Genomic DNA, 26,428 nt, shown 5'->3' on the forward strand with positions numbered 1-26,428 from the left:
AAATACTGAACAAAAACTACTTTCATTAACAATCTAAATGGTTCACATCCTTATATTTTGTATTTCGAATAAAAAAAAGGCTTTTAGCGGCTCTGACCAGTCATAAGGAAGGAGCGGACCGGGACTGACAATGTCACGAATTAGTCACATACAGTGCGCGTCTGGCACCACGGAGCGTGTCCGTAGGAGAAGGAGGTTGCCGCAAAGTTTGGTTAAAATATGACTCACTAATATTTAGTTACTCTCTCCGTGCCCGAATCACAAGATATGGAAACAGCAAAATAACGTAAATTCTTAAAAAGGATTGCAGTGCCCCTTTAATTCCTAGGTATCAACACTACTGACTAGTTCCCTAGAAAATACCCCATAAATACTTGTCTTCCTGAACATTTCACTGACACGGAAGCTTCATTGTGCGATTCTCCTGCTTCGCTATTTCATTACAGCTGCCACATCCAGATTTTACAGGGATGTGAATATGTCAACACGATTAAAGGCTTCCGAGTGAAACTTCAATTCTTTGTGCAACTTTACTTGCATACCCTTATACATGCCATTGACATCAACAGTGAGCACACCACAGTCTGTGTCAACTACTTTGTGCTGTGTTGTCAAGGCTAACATAGCCTTAACAGCGCTCAAACATTGTTAAAGCTACACTCCACGAACGCGAGGCTTTGTTTGGCGTCTCCTTTGCATAAGGGTGCATGCAAACGGGATGCAAGACAAAGCCACATACTCTCGCAGCAGTACGGCAGCAGCACTGTGGAGGTTGCGCTAGTCTTGACAATGCAGCACAGAATAGCTGACACGGAGTATGGTACTTCCAAAAGAACGATGTTCTTTTTAAAAACATACCTAGAAACCTTTATTATAAACATAACCAAAAAACAGTGCCCTATAAATGTAGAACACAAAAGGGATGAGGCAGTGTGCAAATTCCAGTTTAAATTTGTGTTCCATCCAAACTTGAGGCAACGAGCTTCTATACACATACTATACATCCTTTATTTTTAACCTAAAAGACCGTGGGAGCTTGGAGATGTTTGAACTGATTGTAGTTGTGTTGGCAGTCAGCAGTAAGATCTGCACAGGGCAGCCATGTGATCCACCCCACAGCTGACCTTGAGCACTTCTGCTGTGATGCTTACCTGTGAACAGCAACAAAGGCAGATTTTTCAAAATGTTGTACAATATACAGCACTTCACCTACCATGTACCTAAACCCAACAGTCCCACATATGCCATCTTGATTTTTGTTTTTTGGAAAAGTAAAGATGTGTATTGAAAAGGGATCCTTGAATAAACAGGGAAAATATTATATTGGTAAGCATGTGATTAGAACCAATGATACAGTACAATCTCTTACAATAGCTCTTGGTAATAAACGAGATTTCATCATGTTATAAACGAAGTAGTAGAATGCAGGATGCAAAAAATGTTATGGCAGATTGATCAATTAATTTTACCTGGAGTCTACCCTAAATTATCAGTCATTGGATGAAATTATATGTTATATATTTAGAAATATAATGATGAATTGTTAAAGTTTACTGCTAATGGGGCACCAAGTCTCCTGCACTCCTCCATGCGACAGTGGGCAGGAGATACTTACCCTGAAGGGGAAGTGCTGATCGAGGGGGTGGCCCAACCCCAGGCAGCCATTCCTGTTCTTACCCCAGGTGTACAGGCCGCCTTTGTCTGCACACAAAGAGAGCTCACTCAGAAATCTTCAAGGCACACAGCACAATAAAAAAGAATCCAAAATCACATATGGGCTTAAGCAACCACTGTTCTGTCCTGTCTACATTCCAATGTGTCCACCTCATCTTACTTCTGCTCATAGTTGTCCATTTGAAGTTGTGTGTGCCACACAACCCACAGTGCAAAATAGCATTTTTTCTGGATGTTGTACTGCCAATACTTAGAGAGCAAGCAATTATATGTTTTGCATATATCAACAGCTGCAGGGAACTGTTTTTTGGAGTATCATTGCAAGTGGGAGTGAAAACACAAAGGCTGGCAAACTTGAAAAATCCATTGTCAATCCTCAGTCAATAATACTGGCATTGATATAATATAGCATATCCTAACAAAAGTGAATGAACTGAAGTACTTGGGTCTCTGGATCTGCTCTGCTCTTAGGTGGGATAAACACGCTAGTTTCGTTTCCTCTAACGCCTTCCGTAGACTCTTTTTTCTCAGACGAACACTAAAATCAGCCACTGCAGACACTCAACTTCCAGCGTACAAAACTCTAATTCGCCCTGTAATGCCAACTTTATTTGGGACCCATTCACACAAGTAAGTGTTAACCACATGCAACGAATACAAAACAAAGCTGTCAGATCCATTTTTAGTTCCTATAGAAAAGCTTCCATTTCAGAGCTTACCAAAAAGCTTGGGTTTGTCTCAGCCCAAGAAAGAAACCGCACATGCAGACTTCAAGTTTTATTTCAATTAATTAAGGGGCAGTACAAAACTAACGTAGATGAATCTATAACTTTTTCTACTGGGTATGCCACCCGTGTGAGGAATCAGCTTACCACTACATCTTATCAACCCCGCATCAAGTTTAAAATTTTATTTTTTTCCCTCGAACGATTGTAGAATGGAACCAGGCTTCCCTACAAAACTACTAGTCAAGACTCTGTCAGTACATTTGTTTCCACCTTGTGTTCCGATTGATGTAACTCCTTTTTACTTTTTATGGTTTCTTTTATGTTTTTCCATCCTGTTACGATCCCTCATAACAGATCAGCAGTGTTTGCAAATAAAAAATTTAAAAATATTAATCCAACACAGATAGTGATAGTATCAAACTTTTAAGCTGTGAGATACTATGGCATTGTTGTTTACTTTTCTTCACTCAAGTTGACAGGATGAGAACTTTCCACTTCTACACTGTACTATAGCAAGGCTATAGCAGGCTTAGTAAAAAGCATGACTGAATTTGGAGACCGGCTGTGCTTGCTACAGGCCTCCGTGCTCAGTAATGAAGGTTTGATCCCTATTGGGACGTTGGCCATAGAGTGGAAGCCAAAGAGGCTTGGAAAAGCAAATATCACTTCCTTCCTCAATAAATAAACAAAACAAAGACAAGTATGTCAAAAACCGGACAAGCGTTCGTGAAATACTTTAAAAGGCAACCTCTCTAAAGTTTGAAAAAAAAAAAAAAGACCAGGGTAAGGTATCATTTGAATGTAATCAGCGAGACCGAATTGCTCTCTGCTATACATTTCGTTTTTCCAAAGCTAAAACATTTTTTTTTGTGTGTACATGAGCAGTGTTCAAACATGCTGAAAAGTGAAATGGGATGCTGCTGTAGGCAATGCTAACTCCACGACATTCAGGCTTGCTATGGATAAGGAGGACAGTTTGTTTGAGGGAGAAGGATCCCATATAGGAAGGTTCAAAAAGAAGCAACGAAATAAATATCGCTTCAGACAAATTCAAGGGCACAAAAAAAAGACAAAATGAAGTGCCTGGTAAAACATTTTTGAAACAAAAGAGGTCGTTGGCTCACCTTTACATCACCGCACACGCTAAATCCTGACGGCTCAAGAGCGAAAAGATTCAATTCTCAGTTCAATTAGGTTCCTACTGAACTTCTGCAACAATACTTGATCCAGGCTGTGTTATTAAAGAATAAATTGAGGTCCGTTGTTCAACGGAAAGTACTAAGCAGCTTCATTGAAAAGTAAAAACCGGAAGAAACTGCACCACTATACTTCGTTCCATCGTAAGTCAGAGTGCAGTTGAAGGCTGAACATGTACAAGCAACAATGTACAGTGGCCCAATTTTTTTATAATATCAAGCGAGCGTTGATTGCCGGGACGGCCAGCGTCGTGCCGCGGAGGCGTGCGGCGAAACGGGAGAGATTAAGCGCGTGCGCACAAAGCCCTTTCTGGGGGGAGCGTCGTCTGCTAGGCTATTCCATTGATCGCACACAGCCCCTGCTCTATAGCAAAGGAGGGCAGGGCGCTTGCAATGTCGAAGTGCATCGCCGATACGCCCCTCCTCTTAGAATGCGTTCCTATATGATTCCGACCGTTGTTGCTATATCCGTTTGCGTCATGCCGCCCATCGACATTCTCACGACATGTTCCTGTGTTTCTATAGGCACTCGAGGAGGCATAAAAATGTGCTCGCGCCCGTTGGTCAAAGAAAGGTCTGACTACCCAGCTATATAGGCTAGATGACGACAGCAACAGCGCAGTTGATAATACAAAACGCCAAGCGGAAACCCTGTCTATACTCCATTTTACTTTGCGTTGTACCGCAGCAGACGCTATGAGCCATTTTGGCCAGTCCGTCGCTAAAAGTGTGTCACGTGGCCTTCCCGTTGGGTACAACTGCGCGTGAAAGCATGATGTCACGCGGCAGGGTGAAAGCACTGGATTGGTTTGATGGCTCGTAGCATTGTTTGCGGGTATATAGTTTAATGCATCGTTGCATTCAGTTTGTCGCGTCACCATATTTTTCATTTCTGTAAGTGCTCACAAAGTAAACGCAAACATAAAATAAAAAAAAATAAAAAATTTAACTTGAGATGACGCGCGGTTTATGCCACGCCTGAGCAGTATCGAAAAGAAGAGAAAATAAAAGAAAGCGCTCTTCAGATCTTTGCTTAAAATGAACAGGGGCTGTGTGCGGTTAATGGAATAGCCTAGCAGACGACGCTTGCAACGGAAAGAGCTTTGTGTGCCTCTCCCGTGACGCCACATTTCTCCGCGGCACAGTGCTGGCCGTCCCGCCGGTCGACACTCGCTTGATATTATTAAAAAATTGGGCCACTGTACATACTAAAAGCACACAACACCGGGCATTCACCGCATTTGATTTGTTTAGCAGATTATGGAAGACATAGAGAAAGATGACAAACACCATAACGTCATGCTTTTGGCACTGCCTGATCGGTCCTTTCAGCACATAGCGTTGGCTGCGCTCGGACTTGAGGTGAAACGTAGCGTAGAATGTGAGGCGTAAACTCAATTTAATAAAAATTATCCTATTTTTACATTCTGTACAAACAAATTTCAGACAAAAAACAAACAAAAAGAAAACAGTTTTTTCCAGATAGGTTGCACTCGTGCTCAATCTGCACGTAAAAATGATCAGATGCAGCAGACGTCGACAATTGCAAGCTTTATTAGCCCACAAAAGTGATTGCATAATACGTAAACTCAAATTAACTTATGCTGTCATGCACAAACTCCGTCGCGTCTTGCCATAATGAACAATCTAGAAAAAAGCAAATCCCCTTATACAGTCAAACCCGTTTATAACGAACAGCAGGAAACGCTACGATCAGTTCGATATAAAAGGTAGTTCGATATAGCAAAAACCATTTACTACGAACTTTCACCGATGCGTTCGCTCCTTCTCTTTCTCTCTCATCTCTTCGCTTTCAACTTGTAATAAAACGGTGGAAAAACAATTTTTACCTGCGTGCCGAGCTTTTTTTTTTTTTTTTTGCTTATCTTTCCTTCTGATTCACTTCTCTTCAAAAGCAACCCTTTAAAGATGAAGTTTTTTGTTTTTTTTTGTTTCCTGTGCGTGCGTGCAGTTTTTTTAGCTTTTTCCCCTTCTGAATCGCTTCTCTTTCTCAATTTTGTTCGCGGCTTGAGCTTTAAAAGTTTTGTCTTTCCTAGACTCTTTTTTTTTTTTTTTTACGGGGGGGGGGGGGGGGGGGGGGGGGACGGACAGGCGAGAAGGCGATTGTTTGCACGTTTTTGGAAGCCTTCCAGGGGGGGGGGGGGGGAAGTTCGATATAGCCAATATGTTGTTCGTTATGAAAAGTGCTTTTTACATGCATTTTTATTTAAATTTCCCGTGAGTTCGATATCGCCAGTAATTCGCTGTACGTGGGTTCGTTCTAAACGGGTTTCACTGTAATCTGCACTCGTAGATAGTCCGCAATGTGCAAGATTTCAACTTTTAATTCTGTATTACAGTATGAAAAACGCGATAATGAACAAAAAAACACAACTGCGACTAAGTTTGGCAATACGCCGTGTTTCTGACGAGATTCTCTCACCCGTGACGGCGGCGAAGTGTCCCAGCCCACAGTACAGCTGCGCCACCTGCACGTCCGGCGAGAAGCGGCCGGCGCCGAAGAGTGGGCGGGGCAGCAGGGTAGGGCTCGACCGGAAGCTGACCTCGGGGCCCAGCCCCAGCAGTCCGTAGCCCCAGACATACACGTCTCCTGCCTCTGGTGGGGACAAGAGGCAAGCAATACAATCAGCAGAGCGAGGGAGGCCTCTCCTGTTGTCGCTTAATGTCCATGTGAAGACTGACGGAGGTGAGAGAGTGCTCAAAAACCCCGAAAATTCCCCAAAAAACTTTCTTGCACACGTGCAAGAGTGCTCCTATTAGTCAGGATAAAAGCTAAAAGAAACAATCTTCCAGATGCGATTGCGATTGATAGGCACGCTTAATTAAACAATCTTGCAGATAAAACTGCAATTGATAAGCAGGCTTAATTTTTTTGCTTTCTCTGAAAACAATGCTTCTACTGAGCATGCATTAACACAAAGTCACCAACTCTCTGATGCAACAAAGTAAAATAAGCCTTGTCTTCTACAAAAAAAAATAAAACACTCTTCCCATTACAAGGCAGTGTTGCGTGACTGTGACATTAGTACTCATACTTATCCTGTACATAACAACTGGAACTACAGTTCTGGTCTTAGCTCGACCTCTGTCCAAAACAACTTGTTTGTCAAGGACATCAGCTGTGATGGTGCAAGATGAATGTCAAAGAAGTGCAAACAAACTACAGACACATCTGTGGCAGTCAATAAGTGCACCTTATAATAGTCCGTGCTACATGCTGCTAGGGGTTAGCCTTTCTGTGGCTGTCACCCCCTCTCCCATCCCAGGAGGGTTGTTTCAACACATTAGAAAATGGACAAGAGCTCCCACAGAAATGAAATGCTGAGAGCCGCTGGATTACTCAGGTGATAGATTGGCACTTACCATTCACGACGCCGCACATGGTTGCCCCACTGGCAGCGAAGCGCACCTTGCCGTAAGGGAAGCCCAGGTGCCGTGCCTCGCTCACCTGCCACAACGGTAAAAAATGCGTCCATTTTTGATTGGCCATCTTGTGATCAACAAATTAGTATACTGCACATAATATCTGGGGATCTCATAGGCAGTGCACGCATTTGTTACGAACAGGAAGGAAACTGAGCCTATCCCAACAGAACTAAACTCAAAGAGGTCATTAAAACTCTGTTTCTTACCAATTTTGTTTTCCTGAACAAATTGTGCATTGTTAAGTACATAAATGGAAATATCCAGCACTGTAAAATTGGGGAGTTCAACAACAATCATATAACCAAAGAAGGCTGACCTGTGGTAGCGAAAAACATTTCTGGGACTGCTGAGCCAACCCAGATGCTCAAACACGTTGGCCATTTCCCCTAGCACGCCGATGCAAGGCAGTGAAGCTTGACACGCGTGCGCCGGTATCATGCAAAGCGACAAAGCTTGAAACAATGAAACCACATCGCTAGTGCAGAACAGTGAAGAGCGACGTGAGAAATCAATACAATTCGTAAATTTTTAATATTAAAAAGAATTCAAATACCTCGAACAATAGAAGTGTGTTGCAAATCAAATAGAGTAGCCAACACTATTTATGTATGAATAATTCCAAATTGCAAATATTCGCACACCTTTACTTCGTGCTATTTTTTAGTGAATCTAAGCTGTTCAGAGCCCAATACAGTGATGTTTCGTTAATATGGACCCCCTTAACCCTTTGCTTACCGCAATAATATAAAAAAATTACTCAGATATACCGACTTTTTTACATATATAGTAGCGCAAACATATATATATATATAGATATATATATATATATATGTATATATGCCAACACCCCGACCCAATGTCTTCATCGGAATCAGAGTTGGCAGTGCTAAAGTCAAAAAGCTCTTTGGCTTCACAGTCACTGGAGGATGAAAAATTTATGTCCTCGTCATGCAAATCGGAAGGTATGTCGTGCAAGCTTAATTTTTCCCTCGTTTTTATTGCACACCTGTCGCAAGGGACGCCACTTCCAGAAGTGGATGCCGCCATTTCTCAAGCCCTTGTTGTCACCGTTGAACCGGTTTTCGTCAATATCTAGAAATTTACCACATCTTTTTGACAGTACGTAACACTAAAAAACACGTCGACTAGCCTAGTTTGTCTTTGGTAAGGGACATGCGTTTTGTTCACCGTGACGAGCCCAGCTCGTCTTCGGGAGGAGCGGTGCTGACAGTGCGTACGAACCCAGCTATACAGACTATATGAATACCCCGCTGTACAGACACGATTTCAGGGGACAAGGTGGGAAAATACATGCATTTTTGCCTCAATATTGTGAACAACTCACATTATGGACGACTTTTGAGAGACTGAAGGTGTTCATAATAATGAGACATGACTGTGCATCCAAACCAAGATGCACAAAAGAGCAAAACAATCTCGCCCCGAAAGGTGCGAGATGTGCCTGGTGTGAGAATGGATGGCGAGTAATTTCAGGTCGATGTGGCAGCAACGCAACTTTTCTGGGCAGCAAGCTCACAGACACTGCACATCCCACTCCGACGTCTCTTAGAATTCAGGACTATCGGCGCCCCTCTTATTTTCATCATCTAACAATCATTTAATCGTTGGGGATAACGATCAATTGGTCCCAAATGTAAAATACTGATAAAGTTTCTTAAAGCTATACTTTATCAGGACATGACATGTCAGACAACCTTCTCAAGCCTTAAGTTCCCAGATTCACCCATACACAATTTACGATGGCGTCATTAACCGTCATTAACCCTTTGTTGACGAGTCTTGCCTGAAGGCAACAAACCAGATAAGAATTTTAGAGCACAGCTCTTAGGCGCCCGTTTCCAGGTTGAGTGGCATCAGCGTCAATGTAACCGCACGTTGCATTATGGGACGTTTCCCAAAATGACGCCACACATGACGTCACGTGTAATGTCACGAGGGTACAATTCTTGCGCTAAATTTTACGGGAAAATTTTTCTGCTAAATTAAGTGGGGAAATTTTATCCTCGTGACGTCACATGTGACATCACGAGTGACGTCATTATGGGAAACGTGACGTCGTGCTAAATGTAGCGAAAATGTTTCCACTAAATTTAGTGGGGAAATTTTCTTGCTAAATTTGGCAGGGGGAATTTTATCCTCATGACGTCACACGTGATGTCATTATGGGAAACAAGACATCATGCTAAATTTAGCAGAAATATTTCCGCTAAATTTAGCAGAGAAATTGACGTCAAGTGACCTTACCATTAATTCAGTTTCCCCGCTAAATTTACCAGAAAAATGTTGGTAAATTTCCCGCTAAATTTAGCAGGAATATTTCCTCGCTAGGTTTAGCCCAGAAATTTTCGCTTAAAGGGGCCCTGCAACAACTTTTTGACTGATTTTCAATTTGCACCGCACCTGAGTACACTGAACGTAGTAACTTAATGAAACTTTTGTTTTCTCGAATTTCGCTTTATTTTAAAAGTTATAGGCAAATTAAAATTATAGAAACAAACAAGCAACAAATGACCTCCGTGACGTCGTTGGTTGTGGCTTGAGTAGCCGTGAACTAGAGGAAAGGTAGTGAGCTCAGCGGGCGCCCACGGCTGCCGCACTCCGTGTCGACGGCTCGAGAGAGAGCGCCACTAAAGCATGTGTTGGCTAGGATGTATAAGCGGGTGGCCAGGGCGGCTCGCATTGCATTTGCTGCGCAATTAAAGACTAATTCGGCATGACACTTCATTGGCCACAAACGACAGCAAACACGATGTAAAAATCAGTTCAGAACGGGAGCCACTTCATGCTGCCATACCTGCCATACCGCCAAATGGCCAAACCGCAAGCCAAACCTATTCGCCAAAGCCCTTCGGAACGCTCGGAACCGGTCGGATCCTAGAGCCGGTAAACGACCACAGCACCACTGCATACATCCGGGACCTTTCTCTGCTCGCTGCTCGTCGGTGCCTAATCCCACTACCCCTTTCTAGTATGTGCCGCCTTTTCTAGCGCTTGGTGGCGGGCATGTCGATGGGTCATTTCTTGTTGCCGTACTTTAGAAACTGCATTTGTTTCTTTCCTGATTCTAAAATACTGAACAAAAATTACTTTCATAAATAATTGAAACGGTTTGTGCCACTTATATTTTGTATTTCGACTAAGAAAAAGCTTTTAGCGGCTTTGACCAGTAGTAAGGCCAGGAACAAAAACCTCACATATCGCTCGCTTTCGGCACCGCGGGTCGCCCCCGGAGGTGGAGGAAGTTTTTGCGTCGTCTAGTTAAAATATGACGCACTAATATTTAGTTACTCTCCCCGCGGCCGATGGCTTGCCCGAACCCCAAGAGACATGGAAACCGCAAAAACGTTAGACATTTAAATATGATTGCAGGGCCCCTTTAATTTTGCGAAAGTTTCCCGCTAAATGGGAGGGGAGCAGGAGAGGAGGAGGGGAGGATGCGGAGTGGGAGGAGGGGCATACCCTCCCCTCCGCACCCCCCTCCTCCTCAAGAGCTGCGCTCCAATTCGGCATTACATAGAATCGTAAACATCTTTAATTTCTTCTTGTTTAATAGTTCTGGTTTTATGGCTTTTTTTAATCTAGCAGTCTGGCAAGTCTTGAAGGTCAAAACTACAGTGCCATCTAGTGAAAAGATAGGCAAATATTTGACGAGAAAAAATAAGTTTGGTACGGCAGAATGGTGAAAAATATAAATAAGTGTTTTTCTCTTGCCACTGACATTTTAAGGTGGCCGTTTTACTAGATGCTATCGTATGTAGGGATGCCGCGAACTTTTTTCGAATCGAAGTTTCGATGATCGAATCAAGCGGTTCGAAAGGTTCGAAAGATTTCGATTTTTCGAATTTTCTATATCGTAAAATTCGACGGAGGTCGAATTTTCGAACTTGTTAAGCTAAGAAGTTCGACGCTTTTCGAACCGTCGAACTTATTACGCTAAAAAATTCGATCTTTTTCGAACTTTCGAACTTATTGCGCTGCAAGGTTCGATGCTTGTCGAACTTTCGAACTTGACTGACCAAAAAATTCGATGAATTTCGAACTTTCGAACTTATTTATCAAGAGAATTCGAAAAGTTTCGAACTTTCGAATTCTGAAAAGTCAGAAGTTCGACGACTTCGAACTTTTAGGGTAAAAGTTCGACGTTCGTCGAACTTCGAAAGACCGGCGGACGGTTTCATTTGATTTCAGGTAGTGGTGTACATTCGTAATTTTTTTTTTCTCGAACTTTTACACGCGGTGCTGCGTTCCTTACGAAAGACAATGTCGTTTATTTCAATGTTCTGGCATGCTTAGGTTTAAAGAAATAAATCCCCGAAGGGGCGAGGAAGGACGACGGGTTTTTGACGATTATCGTTTGTGCCAGATTTGAAGCACGCTGCAGCCGGAGCTATTTATGGTAGATATGTTATACTTTTTTAAGAATGATCTATGTATAGCCTAGGTAAGTGCCGTCTTAAGAGTTAAGATGTGATTATTGTTATTCAACGTGAGTTTCGAAGAAATGTCCAAACATGTATCTGCATGCAATTATGACCTAAACTTGATATTTATTTTCGTGTAAGTTGTTTGAGGTACCGCATTTAAATTAACACCACAGACAGTACATATCACTGCCATCTGCAGAATACAAAATAATATATTCATTGTTTTTTCACGTTAATGAATAAATTAACTCATGGGAGAAGATTTCTAGTAGTGTTCAAGTTCAGCACGTCATTAAAAGAAAACTTTTTTTTTTTTCGCTTCACGTTCCTGGGACGTGTTTCTTTTAGCCGGTACACATTTTGGTAAAAGAAACTTGTTTCGAAGTTCTGAACCTCTGAATATGCAAGAATAGAACACTTCCGACGAATTCTTGATAGTTTTTTTTTTTTTCCTGCTTTTTATTCCCGCATTTATTCTTTTTTTTTTTTTTTTTTTTGTTACTATCGGCACAGGTGTTTAGATCGAAAAGACAGCTTTGAACTTCCGAACCACTAAGCATGTGACGAGCAGTGCCTTCTGACAACGAGTTTCTAACAATGACCATCTACGCAACCTTATATGCAGTGAAGAGCGACAGTAGCTATACATATGCATAAATAATTTCAGATTAAAATAAGCTCGACCACGCCCTCTTTCCCCGCATTGTTTTCTTTAACAGTCCGAAATACCTGCAAGGGGAAGGAGGCTGAAGCACCCCCCCCCCCCCTCCCCCTTCGCTACCCTCTTTCCCCCGTTTTTCCTCTTTCGACGCCACTTGTATGGTAGAACGCTCCTCGACCTCGAGTTGTGTCGGCTTTCGTGCTTTTTGCGAGGCGATTCCTCCGTCCCAGAAAATAAACCTCCAGGACAATTATAAACTTCACCAGATCGGATTACTACCAGCGTGCAAGGGGTGGCGAGCTAGTTTGCCAGGTCGCATCAAGGTTTTTCTGAGCCTCAACCTCCTGCTCGCCCCTGGCCGTTTCGAACTGGCTGAGTCTCGTAAAACAGTGTATTCGTGCAATCACTACTGCGTGATGCAGGTTGAAGACCCCCCCCCCCCCCCCCCCCCCCCCCCCAGGGCTGGCGGTCACAATTCTGCACTGGCAAATATTCTAGCACGTCCGGGACACTCGTCGCCTCATTTAATTGCCTGACCAACTTCGCAGAATCTAGATATCACACCCTAACTTTTCTAAACTTGATTTTGTGAAAACCAGTGAGTCGTGAAAACGTTATTTGAAACTGAAACTGTGGAAAAACTTGAAAATCGGACTTCGACCTTTGAAAACTTGGATTAGAGAGAAATTCAAAATCTTCGAAGTTTTTTTTTTTTTTTTTGAATTTAACGTTAAAAAAGAATCGAAGCCTTCGAACTTTTCGAACTTTATGCAAAAAGAAATTCGAAATCTTCGAATTGTTCGAACTTCATGTCTATAAAAATTCGAAGCGTTCGAAGTTTTCGAATTTTTTTTACAAAGAATTTCGAAATCTTCGAATTTATCGAACCTGAAGTAAAAAAAGATTCGAAATATTCGAATTCGAAATTTTAGAAACCGTGAAAGCTTCGAAATTTTCGAATTCGAAACACCGCTGTGGTCAAAAGTTGCGAATTTTTCGAAATCGAACCTCGGTCGGTACGAAAATATCGAAATTTTTCGAAATCGAACCTCAGTTCGCTTCGCAAATATCGAAACCTTTCGAAATCGAACCTAAGGTGGTTCGCGACATCCCTAATCGTATGTGCAGATATTATTGACATTTTACAGTGAAGGGAGCCATTTTCAAACTTTTGCCTGGTGTTGCCCACAGGCAACAAAACTATAACTTGCAAGTTTACCTTTTGATTTGTTTTTATTTCAGCTCTGTCATTTTATTTGATCTTGTTAAACATTAATATCGTAAAAAAATAAATGTTCTAAGCAATTTTTGCATATCTCATCAATAAAGGGTTAAGGACACTTACCCCAAGAACATAATTCTTCACATAAAATAATAAAGTAGAGTTCCGAGGCACCACCTGGGGTTATATTCGCTGCAGGTTTGCGTGTTTGACAAAAAACGAAACGAAACCAAAAGCGGGGTACCAGAGTGGGGCACTATGATGTCATAGTGCGTGGAAGTTGAAGTGACTCCCTGCGACTGTGCACTCAAAGTTTTTATGCATTCTAAGAATTTCAGTTGTCACGAAGATCTGTGCTTCGATGGCCTATAATTTCGAAAATGTTTCATGCACTGCAATGTCACCAAATGTGGCCACGGAAAAGAGAGGAAGAGCTGCACTGCATTGAACATCTGATTCTTGACATGCAATTTTCTTGCAAAAAAAAATAAAAAATTCGAGACAATTTTTTTTTTTGTTAGTTGGGCTATTATAGACAGTGTTTCCAGTGAAACTCTTGGTAAGATTAAGTACCTTGTCAGTGTTTCCATAAGTGGCAGAGAAATCTATACATTTTGACTGTATGCAACTTTAAAAACGGAAAGCAAAAGGCAACAACAGTCCCCCACCTGCTTCTCGTCCGTCTGTCTTCCAAACTGGCCATATTCAGAACTGCCCCAGCCAAACAGGTCTCCGCTTTCTGAAAAAAAAAAAAAAAAAAAGAAATAAGAAGAAAGAATTTAGGAAATTTAATTAGAGTCTCTAGACAATGTTTTCTCGAGTTGGAACAGAAGTTAGTTGTGTAGAATGTCTAAAATAGAAAAATAAGTGAAGAAGATATTTGTGTTAAGGACAGATTTTTATATAAAATTCCAATAAAAACAAGGATGTGAGGGATTGATAGAGAGCTGATGCTGTTCAATTCAACTTGTTCCTCGTATGATAAGCAAGCAAAATATGTTACCAAAAATGTTAGCATTCAAATGCAAAAGGACTTCTTTTCGAAGATCTGCGAACCTTCCAAATAGCGATGTAAGAGCCAATGATATAATAATCACTTCTTACTCTTGTATTGCACATTGTCCTAAAGTGTACTTTGGTTGGTATATCGTAAGGTTACATCACCGTGCCCTTTCCTACTGTAATGTCCCCGTCACCAGTGTAGATATTAACCAATTTGCTACCAAAGGTGGCGAATCGCCGGGCGTGGCCTCAGGGGCCGTATTGCCAAGGCCGGCGATTCGCCGGACCGCATGAATTTCTGTTTTAAAGAGCCATTCATGGATGGTGCGTTATGTAGACTTGGTGTAGTGTAGTTATATAGATACATTGCCAACAGATGGTGAGGGTCGTTCTGTTCTCTGTGTTTGTTTGAGCTTGTTCTTTCGTGTGTCGTCTTTCCTGCTCGATCGCTGCCTGCGTGGAGAAGATGGCAGCATCCAGTGTACGGTTTGGCCTTTCTGACAATGAGATCATAGATGTCCTCTTTGACAAAGATAATGACAGGACGTCTGGTGAGGATAGTGAGTTTTCGGAGCCTTTTGTCGACGACGGGAGAGATTCTGACAGCAGTTCTGAGTCCGAATCACGACAAGAGCACACTTGTTGTGCGACACCTAAGCGACCAAGGATGGAGTGCTTCAAGATCTTTCATACGAGGAAGAATATGTGAGGACCTAGTGATTTGTAGACTGGAACAGACCACACTTAAGCATGTAAATAAACATGCTTTCTTGTTTTTATGCACTGAGTTTTACTGTAAAAGCTTATTATACAAGCAAAACAGCCACGCCTAGTGTGGCCCTATTTTAGGAGAAAAATATGCGGTACGGACGGCCCGGCAGCGTGCGACGCACGCGGTAGCAATTCGGTTAAATAAACATTTAAATTCACTCTTTAGGAATAAGCACAGACAGATTACTTTTTAGAAACTGGAGTGAATGCAAAGTTTCTAAATGCATCAGTCAAAATGAGAAAAAAACAAATTATGAGTTTTACTCATGGGCTTAATAAAACAAAATACTCTGCTTCCAGCATAGCGGGACAGTATCTTGGCCACAACGAAAACATCTTTTAGTGGTCACAAACAGGAACTGCATATCAGATAACAGAACACACAGATATGTAGCAGATAACTTATTGCAGCATAATAGACCAAGTACAATTGACTGTAAAACAAACGAGAAGGAAAAAAGAAAGAAAAACAACAAGCTTATTTGCTATGTTGAGTAAAAGGCTTATGTAAGAGTCCTACATCAATTTGCAGTAAATATATTTGCCTTTTTACTATCAGTTTTGTGTTATTAAAAATGCAGTGTTAACAAATGTCTTTTTTTTATCCCAATAAAAACCGTCATAGCATCATTATGTGCCTTTTTTTTTCTTTCCTTCTGCTCCAGATCATGGTATTCCTCAAATAATAAAAAATGTCATAGAGCTCCTAAACTATGTTGCCGATTGTTTTGCTATTCATTACTTTTATTTCACGTGCCAAGCTTGCCAACATTTTTTTGTTTTGTTTTCTTCTCGAGCATTTAAATGTGTCATGTTTGCTTTGTCGTTGTGATATTTATTTAAGATGATTTTTTCCCCTTTAATATAAAAAAAAAAAATAAAGAAAACAGTTTTAGCCTCTCCACTCTGGTGAAGAAGGAAGACCAGCAAAGCTGTACTATGGTGGGAATGAAGGAATGCCCAGCCACAAGTCGGCAAGCCAGAGTGGAAGGGCTCGAAAAGTTGCGCCATCTATGAGCGACGGCGGCAACCAGAGTTTTGTGTCAACGTTTCTTTGCGGGGGACACGATCCTGGGGAAACTAGCCCTTAACAGCTCCGCTGAAAAAACTTTCAGCCTTCCCACTCTGGTCAAGAAGGAAGACCAGCGGAGCAGTACAATGGAAAGTAATGACCGGCCGCAAGTCGGCAAGCCAGAGTGGAAAGGCTGCCGCCATCTATGAGCGACGGTGGCAACCGGATACGTGGCTTGCCGCCATTGCTCATAGATGGCAATAGGTGTCCAGGGTTCGGTGTCTTCATTTCTTTGCGGGGGACACGATCTTGGGGAAACTGGCCCTTGCTCTTATGAATATAAAGGACATAATTATAACCAACATCGAAAATAAACTATATACACTCGGGCTATTTCTAGATTTGAGCAAGGCCTTTGATTCAATACAACACAATATTTTACTGTCAAAACTTCAGACTTGTGCTGTACGTGGCGTAGCGTCTGACCTAATCAAGTCCTACCCCTGAAATCGTAAACGGCTTGTACATGTCGAAAACGCCACTTCTCAGCAATTAGAAATAAAACATGGAGTGCCCCAGGGCACCATACTGGGCCCACTGCTTTTTCTCATATATATAAATGATATAACAGACATCCCAAATTCCCCACATTTGGTGATGTACGCTGACAATACCAATGTTTTCTTCTGCAGCAATACAAAAGCATCCTTAGAACAACAGGCAAATGATTATCTTCAAAAACTTTCAGAATGGCTGGAAATAAACACGCTTAAACTAAATGTGGACAAAACAAAGTACATTATATTTGGACCTATCAATAAGCACGACAATAGTGTAATACATCTGCAATATAATAGCACCCCCATATCTCAGGTTATAGAACAAAAGTTTCTCGGCATCTGGTTTAATGAAACATTTACTTGGAACACTCACGTGAACAAATTAAAAGGGGACCTATCGAGAACAGTAGGCTGTTTTAGTATATAAAATCACAAATTTATTACCAAAGTGGCTTATCAAAAACTTATATTACTCTTTGTTTTACTCAAAACTTTGTTATGGAATTATGGCATGGGGGACAACCACTTCCACAAATTAGAGCAAATTAATTATTCTCCAGAAAAACGTTTTGCGAATTTTAGAAAACTATCAAGGAAATGTTTGGGATTTTTATACCAGTCTATATTTTACAAAACATAACATACTTAAAACAAACCAGATTTATTACTTTTAACTTATGCAGACAATATACAAAGAAAAACTTTATCAAAAGGATGAAGTGCCACTGCAACCTTATCTTCTTAGAAACGCCAAACACAAGACTCCTAAGGTCAGGACAAACTATGGAAAACAAAAACTAAATTACCAGGTTCCTTCATTACTAAACATTTTTGAAGGGTGTACTGATTTTACAGTATCATTTAATAAATATAAAAGTAACGTCAGACACACCCTTGTACACAACGAGATATTATTATGCGTAGTATATTGTTTCGTTTCGTGCCTATCTGTGTTGCAATGACAAAGGAGTTTGTTACATGGCTGTAACCTTTTGTGACATAGCTTTTGTTATTTTCTGTTCCTTTGATCATTTTGTGATTATACATTGTTTTGTTTTCTTATTTCTTCTAATATATATTCATCTGAGGACAGATTAATCCTTGTTTATATTCACAAAATAATTTCTACGATATTGTGTAAAAAGTGTGCATGTTTGCTGCTATGTGGATATAGGTATGTATTTTGTTTACGTTCTTTACGTATATATGGCAATTAATGCAAGTTGTGCTGTTATGAACTGTGGGGGGGGGGGGGGGGGGGGGGTAGAGGCCCAGTCAGGCAGAAAGGCCTTTTGTCTCTACCTCCCTACCCGTGAGAAACCAAATAAACTTCAAACTAACAGCTCCGCTCTAAAAAAACCACAGAGGAAGCTTACATAGAGAGCAAACAAGCCACAAGTATAGCAGCACATTCCTTATGGCTATTTTGTAGACACACAATCACCCGATTGGGGCTTTGTAGCACCTTTCATAGACAGGAGTTGAACTTGTAGACAACAATGTAATAAATCGGCTTCGTGGTTTCATTTCTAACACAAACATTTGTCGGCAAGAAATACACACATCCGTTGGTAAACACTTTGTACCTGATAACTAGGAATGGTTTGCTCCTTTTTTTTAACGAGCTTTCATACACCGTTTCAGTGCAACACATACCAATGCAACGGTTAAAAAAAAATATTGTTGATGATAGTCAGTCATTTATGTGTGCCTGGTAGTAAACCAAAATACACCAATTGTTCCAAACTTAAAAAAGAACACCAAAAAGTGACTATTCAAGAAGATATGGCATGCGGTTATGGCTTCACAATCTTTTCGGCCCTCGAAGACAAGGACAGGAGCTCCCATCGGGTCTTTCGTACTAGCATCAACACAGAATTTCAGCTGGGATACCAGTGTGTCCGGAAAGGCAAGCACTCATAGGCCACATACCTACCATAGTTTATTAACTTCCACAAATATATCTAGATGTTTCACTCCATCCCTTTATTCTGAAACAAAATGCACATTTCAGTAGCTGATCAGGCGAGGCCACAGTAACTGGCAATTCTTGCTGCAAAACATCCATCCAACGGCTCGACACGAAAGCCCAACAAGAGGGGCATTGTTCACTATTTCTATAATTTGAAGGTTGAAACCTGCTCTCAGCATGCAGTTGACAGGAGGAACCATTGGCACCAGCATATAAAGACAACCAGGTGTAAAAACTGGCTGCACCTCAGCGCTGTTTTTTTTCGGTCTAGAAAACCGAACGACATAAAAATGTGTCTGCCTCAACGGCAGACTCCTTTGTCTCGCACACAGTCTGTGCCATAACCACGAACCGAGAGATAAATTGTTCCGGAGGCACACTCACCAGAGACGGCGAGAATGCAGTCGACGCTGCCAGCAAGCTGAACAATCTTCTGGCCGTCCAAATCCCCCTTCACCTGCCGCGGCATGCCTTGACTCAGCGTATTTCCCAACCCCAGCTGACCGTCCGCTCCCCATCCGCAGCTGAACACCTTCCCAGACGACGTCAGGAAGAGCGTGTGGTCTTGTCCACAAGCTACCTGCGGAAAACGCCACGATATGGGACTGCCCAACCACTTTCGCGTCTCTACCTAGTTTCACCGTAACTTGGCAAAGAGCGAACGCCACGGCCCGTCTTGAGTCAATCAGAGCAATGGGGGCGAAGCATGTGACAGCCCTTACCGAAGGTACAGGGGCGAGGGCGTGACCCAAGCAGTTGAAGAAGAAGGGAAGGAAGAACTCTCCTCTTAGCCAGACCCGCTTCTGTGTCCCCAGACGTCGCTTTTGTACCGTTTGGCGATCAGCTTGTCGCTCAAAATTCCTACAAAAGCGGCTTTCCCCATTCTCTCCACGGCACTGCACGCAACTATAGTGAGATGGAGCATAGTCCCACGTCTTCCTCAGACAACCTAAATGGCTCACTGAGACTTCACTGGGCCTTCGCCATTTGCCAAGCTGCGGTGAGACGGAGTATATAGTCACGCGGAAAGGCCAGCGCAACAGTGGTCTGGAGGGGACACACAAATTATTGACCAGGAACCCTGAAAAGAGGCTGAAAATCTCAAAGAGCTTTTTAGAGCGCAGCTCTTAGGGGCCCGTTCCCGGCTTGAGCGGCGTCGCCGTCGCCGTCGCCGTCGCCGTCGGCGTCGCCGTCGCCGTCGCCGTCGGCGTCGCCGTCGCCGTCGGCGTAACCGCGCGGTGCATTATGGGTAAATTTCCCCGCTAAATCTAGCGAAAAAAATTTCCCCGCTAAATCTAGCGGAAAAATTTCCCCGCTAAATCTAGCGGAAAAAATTTCCCCGCTAAATCTAGCGGAAAAAATTTCCCCGCTAAATCTAGCGGAAAAATTTCCCCGTCAAATCTAGCGGAAAAAATTTTCCCGCTAAATCTAGCGGAAAACTTTCCCCGCTAAATCTAGCGGAAAAAATTTCCCCGCTAAATCTAGCGGAAAAATTTCCCCGCTAAATCTAGCGGGAAAATTTCCCCGTCAAATCTAGCGGAAAAAATTTTCCCGCTAAATCTAGCGGAAAACTTTCCCCGCTAAATCCTAGCGGAAAAAATTTCCCCGCTAAATGTAGCGGAAAAAATTTCCCCGCTAAATCTAGCGGAAAACTTTCCCCGCTAAATCTGGCGGAAAAATTTCCCCGCTAAATCTAGCGGGAAAATTTCCCCGCTAAATCTAGCGGAAAAAATTTCCCCGCTAAATCTAGCGGAAAAAATTTCCCCGCTAAATCTAGCGGAAAACTTTCCCCGCTAAATCTAGCGGAAAAAATTTCCCCGCTAAATCTAGCGGAAAAATTTTGGTCACGTGACCCGGGGGTCACGTGACCTGGGGAGTCACGTGACCCCCTCCCGAGGTCACGTGACCTCTGAGGGGGCACGTGACCCCCGAGGTCACGTGACCCCCCCCCCCCCGAGAACACGTGGCCCTCAGTACCCTCCCCTCCTCCTCCTCAAGAGCTGCGCTCCAATTCGGCGTTACAGGGAGTGGTAAACGGCTTTCACTTTTTTTATTTTACATTTCTGTGTTCTTAGAGCTAGGGTTAAAAGAGAAATGAAACCAAATTTATATATTATCGCAAAATCTTTGGAAAGGAAATTCTAGCAGATTGGAAAAGAAAAGTTCCTGCAATGTCGTGCAAGAAGAAAAGACTCATTTTCGAATCACTCTGCTCTTGGGCTGCGACCCAGCATTTAGAAAGAGAGAAGGATCGACCGCAGAGAAGAAGAGACAGAAGTAATAGAAGCTTGAAATTTGCCATCTTAGCCAACAATAATGCGAGCCCATCAAAAGAAAGGAACGGGCAAAGGAAGCCTGAAAAAAGGATGAAAAATCTGCCATTCTTTTGCCCAGACGACATTTACACCAATGTGCTTCGTGTTATTTGACAACATGCAAGAGTGCGTTGTCAAACAACATTCCGATGCTCCCACAGCAGCCCATTTCAAACTACCGAACAAGCACGTTGGTATCATCCTTTGCACATATACCTTGCATTTCGCAAAAATATCCACCAGGACAACAGTGCGCCCTTGGCAACTCCAAAAGCACAACCATCACGTGTGAGAAAGGTGCGAAATAAGAGTTGCCCCTTTGCCGTACTAGCGTGGCAAAGGCAGTGGTAACACAATGTGATGTGCAAGTGTGGAGAACCTCTGTAGACGTGTGGAGACTGGACGGTACAAAGCGTGTAAATGCCACTTTCTCAGAGCCTGCTCGAGTGCGAGATACAGTAGACAGAGCGTGCGGAAACAAAACAATTGGAATGCGGTAGTGTCGAGCAAAGCCCTGACGCCAGCTCGCGGCAAAAGAGGAGGAAACGCACGGAACTACTTCAACCTACTTCAGCCTGGAGCATGCTTGTTTCATGGAGCAGAGGGCCACTATTGAGGAAGATGTGTCAGAGTTTGGCTGGCATTCGGCCCAGTCGACTTCCAATGCTGGCACCAAATCATATATCGTTATCGTTAGGTGCCAGTCATTTAACACATTTCGCATTAAAAGACATGTCTGCCCAAAGCAAAACAGGGAAGGGCTATCTCAACCGGCCCGTCCAGTGACAAAATGGAACCGGCTCAGGTGCTGCTGTATTGGGATTGGCGGAGGTTACCCCAGATTCAGTCGACTGACAGAAACATAGAAACCCCGTGCTGTGCGAGTCCTGCTAGAACGGCAGAAATGATCCATTGGCATGGCTAAGAAAAAAGGCCCGGTGCAGAAATCACTCACGTCCACCACGTCGTCCGGGATGCCCTCCACACGGTACACAGTGCCCTCGTTCTTGCGCTTCTCGTTGGGGAGTGCAGGATACCCACACTGGCCAAAAGCATTGTTGCCCAGGGAAAATGCTGCAACGAGCCAGAACGAAGGGAGCATCATCGTAGCCCCTGGCAGTGCACGCACGGTTCTGGCTACAGAAACGGTTGTGAAGATGTACCAAATTTGCTCGATTCCAACACTTACTTCTTTTTTCCTTTAATCAACCCTTGACTGTTTTTTAGAAGAGTGTGCAGATAGACAATAATTGAGGTCAACAGAGGCAGCCCGGGATAGAATGATGACAAGGAAATGTCAGTATTGCGATACGAGCTGGATTCTCGGCACGGCAAGACATCATGCTCAGCGTCGCAGTGTACATAATGTGTTTTCATGTAGAAACCCCCTTATCAATGCCTCATTATTAAAATCAAGCTCCTACCACTGCCTATAATGAGTGGCTCTCTCCGTGCTCAGCAGGAAAGTGGATGCACGACCCTTATTCGGAAACAGCGTGCAATAAGTGACATGAAAGTGCGCTCTTCCAGTAGTCTGCATGATGATACCTTTGCAATGGTTCTTCAATGATCAGTCGACTTCTGAACGTTCTCTCCTTGTATGTTGCGTCAGATTACTTATTCTGGATGTAACAATGATTGGGTTAGGTCTCCCAACAAAGTACCACCAAATTATTTTTTGTGAACGAAGGGGGTTGTAATGAAAGAAAACTAAACATGATACAACTGTCCTGTCGCCATTTTCGGTGTTCAGTGTTGACAGGATGTGGCTCTAGAAATTCGCATTTAGCTCACTGTGAACCAATTTGCATCTGATTATCTAATCTGCTCAAGCACAGGCTCGATACATAAAATCCACTTAAACGTTCAGTAGAGAACCTAACAGTTGCTCGAAATTATGAGAAAATGCTATTATATGAAAGGATGTTTCAAGGGGACAGCTTTATCATGATTGGTGCCCATCAGGGTTTTCCCCACAGTGGGTGGCAGCGGTTTTGCCACCCACAAGTCTGGCTGGCTGCCCATCTCTACTATGTCCAGCCCACCTCTATATTTTGCCTCCGCTGTACAAGATGATGCTGATTTTGAAAATGCACAAAGCCCCAGATTGCTGTGTTTGGCAGACGTGTGGCACTAAGCAACAAAACTGCATAATCCCTGCAAACAAAATAACTGCTGGGTGCTAGAGAAGGTGCCAAAAACACCAAAAGTTACATCAATTAACACCCTCCCCCCCCCCCAATCCTTCTCCTCCACCCAAAACCCCGGAAAGTGTCAAATGTACACATCTAAAAAATTTACTGGGAGAACCAAAACTAAAACAATGATCTTAGTTTCCCAGTAAATACCCAAAAGCCGCAAATAGCAAGGGTCCAGAGTTTTTCAGACTTCACAAAAAAACATCCGGCATGGCTTTCACAAAAAGGGGACCCCAGCTGAAATATGTTACGTCCCCTTTGACTAGTGTGAGCTATTAAGCAGAGCAAGACGAGACATGCGGCCTCACCACCCTCTCTGTCCGTCAGCACCACAGTGTGGGAACGGCCACAGGCCACCCTCACAATCCGGGTAGCCTCACTGCGCAGGGGGAGGGCAATCGGCACCGGCTCTGTCAGTACCTCCAGCGGATGTCCTGGAGTTAGAAGAGGAAAGGGTAGGACGGTTGACGTTAGCCACTCAGCAAACATTCTCCCGACATTAAAGGGCAATTCGCCAAAGTTGGGAGTGTAATTTTACCATTTTTCTCCTGCATTTTACGAAAAATTTGTGCCCTCTTTTTTTTTCTGACCTACATTTATTGAATTCTTCAATTTATTAACAGTTCTCTACAGGAAGCCAGTCAAAAAAAGGTGACTGTGACTCGTCTGTGGTGCTGGTTCAAGCACAACACAGGCAGACAGCATGGCAGTCGACAGAGCAGAAATGCATCTTCGGAATAGAGCGTTGATGACCAGAAGTACTTGCCTTTCCTGACACACTGGTATCCCAGCTGGAAGTCTGTGTTGATGCCCGTACCAAAGACACGATGTGAGCTCTTGACTTTGTCCTCGAGGGCCGAAAAGATTGTGAAGCCATAACCGCATGCCACATCTTCCACCTGCAATGGTAAAGACGAAATCTTTAGTTACTCGACGAGCGTGAAGTACCACCACGGAGACAGGAATGCCAGCATGGATTAGTATTGGTCTTTCATTGGTGGGTGGTCGGTCACTGGTGAATGTGCGGTGAAACAAACACACCACATACTTTGTTTCATCTAAGTACACACGAAGGAGAAGCTAAAAAAACAAGCACAGCTTTCAGGGTGCCAGCTATGTATGCATGGTTGTAAAGTGAAAGTGACATAGGAAAAAATTCCGACGCTTGTAGTACCGGCTTTACTCGCAGCTATGGTGAAATGAAGTATAGCACTGTACACAACAGGTCATTACACCTGGCAGACGTTTAGTCGAGCCTAACTCCAAGCATGTGCCGAGCAGGAACAGGTTCATCTGTGATCCCTAACAAATAGATCCCACTGATCCACTTGGCGGTGGGAGTATTTATGCAATCAACGTACCTCAGTAAATGGATCAAGCGGATGACACGTGGAGCAACCTGCAGGCATCCCTGCACAGACGATGCAATGTTCTAACTCTGCCACTCCACACTTTGTCTTGTTACGCGGAATTTAAGCTACCTTCTTGTTCGCGTCGCAAAACAACCAATCAAGGAGGGCAGTTGTTTTTGTGAGGTTGTGCTAGATAAACTTAGAAGTTGTAACATGCTTGAAACATAGGCGCCTATGAGGGACGACCAGCCTGCCAGTCCGCTCACCTTGAAGACCTCGGCGAAAGGGGTCTTGTAAGGTTTAGCGTGGGCAGCCCTCGGCTGAGCCCCGGTCCGCGGTCGCACGATTCGGTCGTGCCCGAGAGCGCCAGTCAGGCAGCTTCCCCAGATGTAGACTCGCTTCCGACGCTTGGCCTTCTCACCGGCGTACTGGAAAACCACCGCAGTCGGGTCGTCGGTGACGCCTCGAACAGTCTCTTGTGCCTTTGCGCGGTTACCTCGCCAACTGTTTGATGGAGCCGACAGGAGCGGGCAGAGCAACGGCTGGAGTCGTTGCCCGGCCGGCCTCACGCGGCTCAGCGTCGCCGACATTGCGATCTCGATGCGCTGGACAGTTACACAAGGCACTGTAGTTACACGGACGACGGCGACCGCGATGCACAATTGGGAAGGTAGCTCGTCCGATGCGGTGTCGTACGCAGTGCAGGAAAGAAGGGCTTCACGGACATCACACGAAGACCTCGCTCGGTATCGGAGATCGGCGAAAACTGCCCGCCGGCCTTCGAAGGCCGCGGACAAAACCTCGACGCTGTTATCAGTTGTCACCAAACTCCCAACTGATTTCAGTCAGTTTCAGTCTTCAGTTGCTTCAGTCTTCAGTCTTCAAACCGTTGCTGCCGTTGCTTCGAGCTACCATACGACCATACTGACCATACTTCGAGCGTAGGATGGCGCAAACAACACTAAATATCCACTTTTTTTTTTTTTTTTTTTTTTTTTTTTTCTTTTTTGAATATTATTACGGAGACTGGAGGTACAAAAAGAATGACTGCTCGGAAAAACTTCGAAAGTGTGCCGCTGCACTTTTGTTTTCTTCTTAAGAGCTAGTTTAACGAAACATGGCTAAGCTTTTAGAACTTTTAGACGATATGCGACATATGCGAAATGAAGAGCGACGCCTAGTAGCCCCTCTTGGTAGCTGCGAGAAAACGAAACTAGTGACCCGACCGGCAGAGAGAGGACAAGCGACCTCACTTCGTGCGAGAGATGCGATGCCAACGCGTTGCTACGTTCTGCTGCCGGCGCAGCGATTAAAACTACGTTTATACTTCAACGTAACGTCGACGGGCGCAGCGTAGCGCAGCGCACACTGATACTGATCGGTCGCGAAAATCGAGTTCCTGGTCGCCGCGCCGGCCAATTAAAGGCGCGTGTTCTGCGCTACGCTGCGTTCACTGCGCTCAACGTCGGAGTATAAACAGCCAAAGCTTCGATTTGTGCGTGACGTGAACGCAAACGTCAAAAAGGTTCAAATTGTTTTCTTATTTTTATTTACTTTACACGCAGTTTTTGACAAAAACAATCTGTGACAACGCGAAGAAATATGCGGACGTTATCGCACGGCGTGAACCCATTTACAAATATTGAACTGGGCCCTAATTTTTTTACAAAGTTTTACCAAATTAGTTACTAATTTTTTTGTTTGTTTACTCAGTGGTGTTGGTAGGGTATGTTGTTGGGCTAGTAATAGCGCTTGTCCTGTATACTTCTTGTCCTTATCTTTTTTTTTTTTTTTTTGCGCTATTTTGTATGTTTAAGTAGTTGTGGTGGTTTGCGTTTTTCTCGGTGCGGAAGCAGCTCAATGTATGCGGACA

At 43.4% G+C, this 26,428-nt stretch overlaps 1 protein-coding gene across 1 annotated transcript; it reads right to left on the minus strand.

Annotated features, from left to right (window-relative positions):
- Nucleotides 1-841: 841 nt before the first annotated feature.
- LOC8038633 (RCC1-like G exchanging factor-like protein) lies at nucleotides 842-25,465 on the minus strand. The gene is made up of 10 exons (XM_029992342.4): nucleotides 24,822-25,465; nucleotides 23,970-24,102; nucleotides 23,512-23,637; nucleotides 21,961-22,079; nucleotides 19,075-19,270; nucleotides 14,042-14,112; nucleotides 6,983-7,067; nucleotides 6,042-6,215; nucleotides 1,616-1,701; nucleotides 842-1,151 (listed from the first exon to the last, which is right to left on the minus strand). Exons 1-10 carry the CDS (start codon nucleotides 25,143-25,145, stop codon nucleotides 1,074-1,076), a joined length of 1,392 nt encoding a protein of 463 aa, XP_029848202.3. The 5' UTR covers nucleotides 25,146-25,465; the 3' UTR covers nucleotides 842-1,073.
- Between the last annotated feature and the right edge of the window lie 963 nt (nucleotides 25,466-26,428).

Source organism: Ixodes scapularis, unplaced genomic scaffold (genome assembly GCF_016920785.2).
Source record: "Ixodes scapularis isolate PalLabHiFi unplaced genomic scaffold, ASM1692078v2 PGA_scaffold2__306_contigs__length_199485367, whole genome shotgun sequence".
Lineage (NCBI taxonomy): Eukaryota > Metazoa > Arthropoda > Arachnida > Ixodida > Ixodidae > Ixodes > Ixodes scapularis.